Source organism: Nicotiana tomentosiformis, chromosome 2, assembly GCF_000390325.3.
Source record: "Nicotiana tomentosiformis chromosome 2, ASM39032v3, whole genome shotgun sequence".
Lineage (NCBI taxonomy): Eukaryota > Viridiplantae > Streptophyta > Magnoliopsida > Solanales > Solanaceae > Nicotiana > Nicotiana tomentosiformis.
Window position 1 is genome coordinate 96,782,895 of NC_090813.1, and position 11,840 is coordinate 96,794,734.

At 38.9% G+C, this 11,840-nt stretch overlaps 1 protein-coding gene across 12 annotated transcripts; it reads right to left on the bottom strand.

Moving 5' to 3' along the window:
* Positions 1-224: 224 nt before the first annotated feature.
* On the bottom strand, positions 225-10,644 carry LOC104087925 (pentatricopeptide repeat-containing protein At1g62670, mitochondrial-like). Of its 12 annotated transcripts, none has more exons than XM_070192711.1 (6): positions 8,975-10,644; positions 2,237-2,361; positions 1,777-1,827; positions 832-908; positions 599-681; positions 225-568 (listed from the first exon to the last, which is right to left on the bottom strand). In XM_070192711.1, exon 1 carries the CDS (start codon positions 10,565-10,567, stop codon positions 9,128-9,130), a length of 1,440 nt encoding a protein of 479 aa, XP_070048812.1. In that variant the 5' UTR covers positions 10,568-10,644; the 3' UTR covers positions 225-568; positions 599-681; positions 832-908; positions 1,777-1,827; positions 2,237-2,361; positions 8,975-9,127. The 12 variants fall into 12 exon arrangements, with proteins under 12 accessions (XP_070048812.1, XP_009590801.1, XP_070048814.1 ...); XM_009592506.4 differs by adding an exon at positions 6,280-6,346 and having other exon boundaries at positions 225-681; XM_070192713.1 differs by lacking the exon at positions 832-908.
* Positions 10,645-11,840: the final 1,196 nt, after the last annotated feature.

An 11,840-nucleotide genomic window follows, 5' to 3' on the forward strand; every position in this document is an offset into this window, starting at 1 on the left:
AAAATCTAAAATTTTACTTTCCTTTATTCTCTAAGTTCATCAATTAACTCTAAGCAAGTAACAAAATATTTCTCTAAGTTTTCTCTCTTTAGGTTGATATTTGCTGGTTTTGGACAAAACTTTAGTTAACAAACGTTTTTAGTTTTGTACTTTAATTAAGAATATTACCGTCTATGACTCTATGCACTAGTTAGTATTCAAACCGAATAAACCAAAATCGAAAGGAGAAAAATCGAACAATACCGAATTTAATTAGGTGGTATAACATTTTACGAAATCGAATACTGAAAATACCAAACCGAAATGTCTAAGTACAGTATTGTACCGACCGACGAACACCCCTATAATCATGTACATAAAATTTTAATATACACCAGAGGCTAAGGTTAACACTTGGAACTTCAAAAATTGTACAACCGTAGACTTTGCTTCACATATTTGGTTTCTTTCATTCCACAGACTGATAAAATGCAGGGTGGCTATAGTCTTACAAATCCCTAGCTCTTTTTGCACTTGCAGCCCTCCTAGAAGCAGAACACGTCCTTTGGAGATCTACGCATCAATCCAACTCAAACAAATGTATCATTTTCCTCTTTACTTATTCCACATGTGTCACTTGTTGCACTAATATACACGCCTATTCTGGAGATTCTTCTGAGTGAAATAAGCATCATGAGACATCTGCGAAGTATTAAATGGGATAATCATATTTACAGAAGTCGGAATGATCATGTCTTAACAAGTAAACTCACACCTTGACAGAGAGACTTCAATAATGAAATGTGATGATACAGACCACATGTTAACATGGTGCTAATAGCATGTGTATACCAGGTTTTAAAAGCGCGGAAGTCGAAAGTTCCAGCCCGATACCCGAACCAGAGTTATGTGAATAGAAAATACCCAATCTGTTAACAGAGGAAAACAGTCAAATCACAAACAGTTTTAAACATTTTCAATTTGCCGTATATACCAAACTCTAATGGAATAAGAAAATAACATACATGTACTATCTTTTTTAAGACCGAGAAATCTGTCAGGGGCAACATACATGTATTCTTTGTAACATTACTTGAGAATCACAAGCTTTATCTTAACAGTTATATAATAGGAGCAATTCCTTTATGATGAATACATTTAAGTTATTGTCTGCATATATTCACACACAAAACTCACAATAGACAAAAATGTAACACTCATCTAACATACCATTCAAAGTCAATATGGGATCTCTGAATCAATTTTCTACTCTATATAGAACACTTTAGAAACCAATATTAGAAAATGACAGCAACTCGTTTGAATTGGCATAGTTCTTAAACAGATTTTGACAGTATCAATTTCAAGTCTCAATAGTTTACCTCGTTTCAAATGTGGGATCTAGCGTGGGATTGTCTTGGACGGATCTACAATTAGTTCGATACTCTCCTTGTATATTTTAAGCAAAGTGAAGTTTAATCAAGTGTATTTTGGGCATTATTTGTGGGTTCTAAATTTGAATGAAGGTTAAACACAATGGCACTGAAGCTGGAAAGAAATGTGGTGTCCTGGTGCCTGGACGGAGGTATAGTTGCAGGATATTTTGCTTACCAGAAAACTGTTTTGAGAAATTAATTAAAGAATACTACTTTCTCAATCAAATAAAAATGTCCAAATGCAGTGATCTTCTAAATGAAACAGAATTGCTGGCAATAGTGCAGATTCCTTCCTAAACACATAAACAAATTGAGAAAACCAAAGTGAAAGCTGGAAGCTAACTAAAACATAAGCACAAACCTATAAGCATAGAAAGTGATATGTTGCAGCCAATTTTAAAGTTCCATTCTCCTGTAGAAAGACATAAATACATTATTAAATTTTCTCTCGTGCTCAACTAAAGATGCTTCTTGGTAGATTTTGTGCTATATGAACATAATAAGCTCTAACAATAACTAAGTCGCAGTACTTTGTTCGAGAAGCTTTTGCAATAAGTTCCAAAACCAAAATAGACTATCAAACCGGTTCTCAGTTCTCACCAATCATTTTCTTAGACTGTGGTCTCAACAGAAACTACAATCATTTTAGTTTTACGAGGTGACACGTGGATTTTACTGACAACGTATGCGGTAGGTTATTTGCTTAGCCAAACCAACAAAACAACCTTAAAGAGTCCTTATAAATCAATTTACTCATAAAAGTACTGAAATTAGAATCTAGAACACTTTAAAAACCAAGCAGTTCTTAGAGAGAAAAGTACCTCTTGTAACAGGTATAGCACCACTGAAGGGTGAAGAGAGAGCTTGCAAATGTCTCTTGATCTTGCACTCAGAAAGCATGATGCTCATGAAATTACGACAGGCTTTCTTCTTTTTCACCTGGAACCTGATGGATAGAGCAAGGGAGGCGAAAATGACATTCATAACACAAAAACAACAAAAAAAGGTAGTCAAATGTAGTGAGTAGCACATTGGCTAATAAGAATATCTTGTTTTGTACTTAGTCACTAAGTTAACAGTACCATCAGAAGGTCTATCACTGCAATAGAAGAGAAATATTCATAACAATATAAATCAGATTTTCCTAGTCTATCAAACATGTGCTATGTACATAATGAGCTATCACTTGTAGCTTCTAGCCTTCTAAACATGCAAATACTGTAGCCTGGGCAGGAGCTTATATTCCAAATGAAACGGTTTTCCAACTTCAAAAATTTCAGTCTTGTACCATAGTCCAGTTGTTATTGCAAAGAGTAACACTAGTTACATCATACAACTTTACACTTGTAAGAACAATAGGGGCTTCAGAAGTTTCACAAGGAAGCGAGCTGCAAGCAATGTGTAAGTTACCCCGGTTGGAGCAGGGGCTCAGATGATGGTATGTGCCATGACTAGGGTTGACTATTTGTGTGTTGGATATATAAAAAAAACAAACATGAACATGCATAAATACTTTTCTTGTAGACATAACCAGGTAACCAGAGAGCAAAATGTCATTTTGAGAAGTAGATTGATAGTTTTAACACCATTTGATAACAAGTAATGAAACTTCTTTAGATAACACAATGCTGAAATATGAGATAAGACATCGAACCCCATCTCCCAAAATTCTTAAATTAAACAAGCATAGTTTATACTTGTTACGATCCGGAATTCCAACCTTCGGAACCGTGATGGCGCCTAACATTTCACTCGCTAGGCAAGCCAACGTTAGAGTAATTCTTTTGTCAATTTTTAAACACTTCGAACAATTTAACCAATTAAACAGAAATGAAGCTAAAACAAATACGATATAGCATAATAACCCCATTATTTAAGCACAACCCGGATCTGGAGTCACAGTACACGAGCTTCTAGAGGTTGTGCAAATAGAGTCTGAAATAAATACAATTGTCTCGAATGAAACGAACAGTAAATATGGAAAGAGGAAGGGGACTTCAAGGTCTGCGGACGCCAGCAGATCTACCCCGAGTCTCCAAATAAGCTAATCCGAGCTGATGCACCTCACGGACAGCTGGGACCAATGCCAAAATTTGCACAAGAACCGCAGAGTGTAGTATGAGTACAACCGACCCAATATACTCCGTAAGTGTCGTGGTTAACCTTAACTTGAGGGATTAGGACTTGCTTGCCTATTTGCTTCGTGTTTAAATGTTTGGGTACAACGTATATGTGAGGTGACGAGTACTTATGCGTTGTTGTTGGGTTAAAGCATGGAAGGAACCTCCGCACTAGAATCGCGGACATAAGCCAAATAAACTAGACACCCCTTCTCGGCCATACATCGAGCCTTCACATAAGAGATAACTCTGCTGGTAGAATGGCCAAGAGTCCCCTCCACTCTAATCGAGGCAACCCGGCAAGGCTAAAGTCACCGTCATGGCATGGCAATCCAATATAGCATGATAAGGTGGCAGTCAATTCATACCCAAGATGACATCAAAATCTACCATATAAAAAAGTAGAAGATCTACGCTAGTCTCAAGACTCCCAATAGTAACCACGCACGAACGATAGACATGATCTACAACAATAGAATCTCCCACAAGTGTGGACACATACACAGGAGCACTCAAAGAATCACGAGGCATAACCAGATATGAAGCAAAATAGGATGACACGTAGGAATAAGTAGAGCTCGGATCAAATAGCACTGAAGCATCTCTATGGCAAACTGGAACAGTATATGTGATGACAGCGTCAGATGACTCAGCCTCAGGCCCAGCTGGGAAAGCATAACACCGGGGCTGGGCCCCACCACTCTGAACGACGTCTCTGGGACGGCCTCTAACTGGCTGGACTCCACCTCTAACGGCCTGACCTCCACCTCTAACAGTCTGACCTCCACTTCTGGCTGCCTGACCTCTGCTTCTAGCTAGCTGAACGGGCGGTGAAGCAACCGGTGTCGGAACCATAGCACGAGAACCCTGCTGATGTGTGTTGCCCGGTGCCCGAGGGCAAAATCTAGCGATGTGCCTCGGATCACCATAAGTATAACATGACCTCGGCTGTTGTGACTGTTGACCTTGTCGACCTGGGCAACCACCCTGAAAACTCCGGAGCGGAGGTGCACTGATAGGAACTGGTGTTGCACGGTAGGCTAGCTAGTCGGGATGAGACATATGAGGGTCGCAACTACCTGAAGCAATGTGGGATGCCTGGAGCGCTGACTGAAACGGCCTAGGAGGATGGCCTCTACCAAAAGTACCCTTGCCTCCAGACGAGGCACCATTGAACCCACCGAAATGACGAGGCCTCTTATCAGACCCCTGCCCCCTCTCATGTGCAAGAACCATCTCGATCTACCTAGCAACATTTGCAGCCGTCTGAAAGGAAACCTCACCCTCGGTCTCCTTGGCCATCTATAGCCTAATAGGGTGAGTGAGACCATCAATAAATCTCCTCGTCCTCTCTCTCTAAGTAGGAAGCAAGATAAGGGCATGACGAGCTAGATCCACAAAATGGGTCTCGTACCGAGTAACAGTCACACTGCCCTACTGGAGACGCTCAAACTGCCTGCGGTAATCCTTTCTCAGAGTGATAAGAAGGAACTTCTCTAGAAATAGCTGAGAGAACTGGTCCCAAGTAAGTGCAGGCGACCCAGCTAGTATGGTCAACAAATAATCTCCACCACCTTTGGCGGAACCCGTCATCTGAAACACAGCAAAATCGACCCTATTGGTCTCAACTATACCCATGTTCTGCATCACCTCATGGCAGTGGTCAAGATAATCCGGTGGGTCCTCAGAAGGTGCACCACTGAAGTGAACTAGAAAGAGCTTTGTAAACTTGTCCAATCTCAATAAGCCCTCAGAAGACATGGCGGGCCTATCACCGGCCTGTGTCGCAACAAACGGTTGAACTACCCCAACAGGAGGGGCTGCTGGAGTCTGATACTGGGGAGCCATCTGCTCCAGAGTGTGAGTGGCGGGTGTCTGTGCTCCTTCCCCAACATGAGAGACGGTTGGTGCTACCGGAAATGTACCGTCTTGGGCCACACTCTCCATAAGGTCCACCATACGGACTAGAGCGTCCTAAAGCACTGGAGTGGCGATGAACCACCTCTGGGACCTGAGCTGGTCCAACAAGTACAGTCTGAGCTGGAACCTCCTCATCAAAATCCACCTAAGGCTCCACTGCTCGAGCTCTAGGCTGGGCTCTGCCTCTGCCTCGGCCTTTGGTGCGACCTCAGCCTTGACCTCTGCCCCTCGTAGGAGCTGCCACTGGGGGCTCCGGCTGCTGTCCCGCTGAAGATACAATACGTGTCCTCGCCATCTGCGAGAGAGAGAATGGAAGAGTTCAATCATTAATGATGGAATAAAATCGCACGACACAGAAGAATAGAAGTGAAATTGTTCCTAACCTCCATAGCCTCTGGAAGATAAATACAGACGTCTCTGTACCGATCCTCCAGACTCTACTGAGCCTGATCGTGACTTGTGAGACCTAGGTAATCTAGTACTCTGATACCAACTTGTCACGACCCGGAATTCTCACCTTCGCGATCGTGATGACGCTTAACATTACACTCGCTAGGCAAGCCAACGTTAGAGTAATTCTTTTGCCAATTTTTAAACACTTCGAACAATTTAACCAATTAAACAGAAATGAAGCTAAAACAAATACGATATAGCATAATAACCCCATTATCTAAGTACAACCCGGATCTGGAGTCACAAGTACACGAGCATTTAGAGGTTCTACAAATAGAGTCTGAAATAAATACAATTGTCTCGAATGAAATGAACAGTAAATAAGGAAAGAGGAAGGGGACTTCAAGGTCTGCGGACGCCAGCAGATCTACCTCGAGTCTCTAAATAAGCTAATCTGAGCTGATGCACCTCACGGACAGCTGGGACCAGTACCAAAATCTGCACAAGAAGTGCAGAGTGTAGTATGAGTACAACCGACCCAATGTACTCCGTAAGTGTCGAGCCTAACCTCGACGAGGTAGTGACGAGGCTATGACAGGACACCCACGTAATTAAACATGTACAAACAAAGATATACGCGCAACATGACAACAAATAGAGATTAAACACGTACTAGTGGGAGGGGACATGCGAAGGGGAACATGATACGATAGTTGTAACGGAAATGTCAACATAAGACAGTCAAGTTAATCGCCAACCAATGAAAACGGATAACATAATGAATAAAGACTGCACGGCATCACCCATCGTATTTTTACTCTTAACCTCCCCATGAAACAATAATAATGGCACGGCATCACCATTCGTGCTTTTACTCTCATTTTCGTCAAGAGTGGGTTGCTCTAGTGGTAAGCACCCTCCACTTCCAACCAAGAGGTTGTGAGTTCGAGTCACCCCAAGAGCAAGGTGGGGAGTTCTTGGAGGGATGGAGCCGAGGGTCTATCGGAAACAGCTTCTCTACCCCAGGGTAGGGGTAAGGTCCGCGTACACACTACCCTCCCCAGACCCCACTAGTGGGATTATACTGGGTTGTTGTTGTTGTTGTTGTTGTTGTTGTTGTTCGTCATGAAACGATAAATAAGGCATGGCACGGCATCACCCTTCGTGCTTTAACTCTCTTCCTCACCATGTATTAATCAATAAACGAAACAATAATCGGCACGGTATCACCCTCTGTGCTTTAACACTCTCCCTTATCATGTAGCAATGAATATATAACATTTGGGAGGTAGAATAAGCAAGAACAAACCTTACGTCAACAACGGTTCCAAAATACCAAACCTCAACTTCCAAAAGTACTCAATTATCACAATAATTCATAAATACGGAAAGAACGATCAATTAAGAAACAAACTAGTCTAAACATGGATATCATAATCAAATAAGGAAATAAATTACAAGGAAACAAGTCTCATCCACATGCTTTAACCCAACAACAAGGCATAAGTACTCGTCACCTCACATATACGTTGTACCCAAACATTTAAACACGAAGCAAATAGGCAAACAAGTCCTAATCCCTCAAGTTAAGGTTAACCATGACACTTACGGAGTACATTGGGTCGGTTGCACTCATACTACACTCTGCGCTTCTTGTGCAGATTTTGGTACTAGTCCCAGCTGTCCGTGAGATGCATCAGCTCGGATTAGTTTATTTGGAAACTCGAGGTAGATCTGCTGGCGTCCGCAGACCTTGAAGTCCCCTTCCTCTTTTCTTATTTACTGTTCATTTCATTCGAGACAGTTGTATTTATGTCAAACTCTATTTGTAGAACCTTTAGAAGCTCGTGTACTTATGACTCCAGATCCGGGTTGTACTTAGATAATAGGGTTATTATGCTATATCGTATTTGTTTTAGCTTCATTTCTGTTTAATTGGTTAAATTGTTCGAAGTGTTTAAAAATCGGCAAAAGAATTACTCTAACGTTGGTTTGCCTAGCGAGTGAAATGTTAGGCGCCATCACGGTCCCGAAGGTGGGAATTCCGGGGTCATGACAATACTTAAAAAGTTAAAATCCATAATCTAAAACAGTGCTGTCAAAGGCGCGCTTAAGCCCTGAAGCGAGGCTAAAAACATGTTGAGCGCTTCGCCTCGCTTTGTGGGCGCTTCAGTGTCCCATCAAGGCTCTAAGACATACTTTTCCTTGCCAATAACTGTGATCCTGAAAATGCGACATTAAACAATTGATATTTCACTTTATCGTAAAAACAATTCAATTTCTTTGTTTTTTGATAAGGATTATTTATGTTTATAATAATTATTGGTCTTGGACTACATATACATATTTTTACTTTTTCTCCAGTTGCCCCTTTTTTCATTAAAGCCCATGCTTTATTTGTGCTTTGCGTTTAAAGCCCCAATGGACCTTAGAGCTTTTTTGCATTTTTCGCCTTTGATAACACTGATCTAAAATCAAGAAACAAACAATTACAGGAGAGAATTGCAAACAGATTTGTACATCTTCGAAGGGCATCCCTTTCCTCCATCTTCTATATATTTTAGTTGACAATAACAATATGGACTACAACCATTTTGAAATCTGATGACAATTAGTCCAATGACCAATAAAATTAATTACTCTTAACATTATTATTGTTCTATGTAAAAGTTGATTCCCAACAAAGCATTCAGTATTTTAGATCAGAGAAAAACCTCCAAAAACATAACTTTATAATTTGGATACAGTTCCGTAATAATATGTCAGGCTTAACAACTTATGTGTCAATTGCAGGAAAATCCCAAATATACATACCATATGGTTCAGGGATAGAAGTTTGGTTTTGATCTTGTTAGCTCTGGTATTCCATTTATGGTTGATGTTACCAAGACCTAATATATTGTAGAAAACATTGTCTCTACAGCAGTTTCTATGCTACAGAGAGTAGTTATTGATTCTAAAAAGATAGATTGTGATAGTATCTCAAGATAACTAAATACCACTTAAACTGATTCCTAGACTTATAACGCGTGCAAATAAGGAAACTCAAATTATTTCTGATATAGTGCGCAACAATATTTGACTTCCAAGATAAAGAAAAGCGGGAAAACAATCAAAATAATTTACCTCCCTCAATGAGCTTGCCTGGAGAGCTCAACCAATGTTCTAATTGTCATTTTCTCAGTTCCCGCAATTCCAAAGGATGTGATTTCTTTTGCAAAGGTGAAAGGAAATTGCATAACATGATAGCATAGCCGAATAAACCAAGTGAAAAAAAATTCACTTCTTATTTTCCAAGTGAAACTCGGGTATCATGTCAAGCAAAGAAGGATCCTCCGCTATAATGTCTATTAATAACTCTACTGTAGTTGCATCAGATGAGAAGCTCTTCACCGTCATTACCCTTAAAAATGCCTTCATTTCACTAATTTTGTTACTTTGGAGAAATCCGTGCATAATTACATTATAAGTTGCGTTGTTTGGCAAACAACCATTGTCCTCCATTTTTCTTAGCATATCCTTAGCTTCATCTAACAATCCTTCTCGGCAAAATCCATTAATCATTGTAGTGTATGTTATCACGTTAGGATGTAAACCTATTAAGGAAAGCTTCTCAAAAATAGCAAGAGCTTTGTCAAGCTTACCATTTTTGCACAATCCATCAATGAGAACATTGTAAATCTCAATATATGTATCTTCTCTGTTCCTCTCCAACTTATCAAAGTGTGACATAGCTTCTTCAACAAGTCCATTCTTAAAATAACCACTAAGTAAAGTGCAATGAGTGTACGAATCCGGTATGTGCCCCGCGGATAGCATCTCAACAAAGAATTTCTGTGCAGAGCTAGTTCTTCCAAGTTCAAAAAGACCATGCAAGACAATATTGCAAGTAAAAATATTAGGTTTCAATCCCTTTTGAGAAATTTCAAGAAATAATTGCATGGCCTCGTCCACTTTTTTGTTCCTACAATATCCATTTATTAGAATGTTATAGCTAATAATACTAGGCTTAATGCTCTTATCTACCATGAAATCAAAAAAAAATCTTGCTCTATCCATTTGACCACACAAACAATATCCATCCATTATCGCATTGTAGGTGATCTCATCAGTATGTCCCCTTTTGCAAAGCCCATTCATGATTGTTTCATACATGAATCTGTTAGGCTCACAGATATTCTCTCTGACTAACTTTTTGAACAAATTAACTCCATCTTTTAACTTATTTTCAGCAAAGAGTCCCCTTAGTAAGGTATTAAAGATGACAACATTAAATGGAATGCCTTTCTTCAAGTGAATGGCTAATACAGAAAATCCAAGATCAGTACGATGCATCAGGCAACAACTGTCAATCACAGTACCTAATATGAATACATCAGCTGGAATTCCTAATTTCTGCATTTCTCCAAAAAGAGAAACAACAGCAGAGTAATGCTTCATATTTATAACAGTCTTCAACAATCTCGAGAAGGAGACGAGAGAGGGAAGAGGCTTTGTTTCGACCATTTGACGGAACAGACTCAGAGCATCATCTAAACACTTGACGTTCTCAAACCCTTTAGGAACCCAAGGTTTCCCCTTTGTCGAAATGGAGGAAGAATAATCTCTGGGTGTAATTGCCGAAGCAGAATGAGTAATCACAGCATTGAGACGAGAAATAGCAAAAAATGAGACAGAGGGATTACCATTGGGGGAGTAATGCACTGCAGCTCTCATCATCTTCGCTCACTCTTCAATTTGGAACAATTTGGAATTGGGTACTGGCAACCCAATCTATTAACATTTGTATTTTCTACCTAAGTTTATAGTTTTTAAAACATTTTAATCCCTTTTGTTTTTACCCTAAATTACTCTTTTGATCTTTTATGTTTTTTTTTTTTCTTTGTCCTCAATTTTTTGAATTACAACATATGCTGCTTATGCAAAAACAACTAATTATCCCGTAAAGTGCATGTTTGATAATTAGTCTTGGAATTATAAACAATATCTATTCTTTTTTAATTTGAATGAATTAATGCCCATAAACTAGATTTAAAGTATTTCTGTAAAATTAAAAAAGAGCAAGTTTTTGATTAATTTTCTTTAATGTATTGTAGGAAATAATTTTCTAAAATAAATATAAGTTTCAGTTTCAAAAATTAATAAATAAATTGTTCAAATATCTACTCGGTGTTATATACTAGTTGAGATAGAGAAGTGCCGTGTAGGGCCCCATTCGGGGGAAGCGCTCCCTACCAATAATTCTTCCATACTCAAGGCTCGAACCCGAGATCTCTGGTTAAGGGAAGAGCAACCGCATCCGCTGCTTGGTGGTGCGTACGCAACTAAATTGGACAAATAGTGGAATGTTTCCTGGGAAACAAAAAAAAAATTAAGTTAAGAAGTCTCGTTAAAAAAAATTGATACAAAACAATAGACAAAATACAAACTCACATTTTGGGAAATGGCATAATTAAGTAACTAATAGGTATTTATGACATAATACAATACAGAAAAATATTTTAAGAAGAAAGTGGGAGATGAAAAAATATGAGCAAAATATACCAACTTAATTTTGGTGTATCTTCTTCTTCTTTTGCTAGTCTAAGCATACTCGCGTTACGCGTGTATAAGTATAAGATTTAAAAAATTTGTATAAATATTTTATTACAAATTATTGAATTACGAAGAAAGAGATACAATGTCATTAAAAATCCAATCTTTTAATTTAATGAAACACTTACAGATAAAAAATTATGAATACCGAAATAACTACTATTTGTAAACCTAATAATAGATAGGGATTTTTACATTCTTATACATTATTTGAAACCTTATTACCCTCTCTGCTCAAGTTTCAATTTAATTACATGGTCATATACAATTTATCAATTATATACAAATAAGTTTTAAATGAGTATCCCTTTATATTAGGAATTGAATAAAGAATATCAATTATTTCCTTATTCCTTTATACCTGTCCACTCTCTCTCTCTCTCCATGTCTCTCTCTC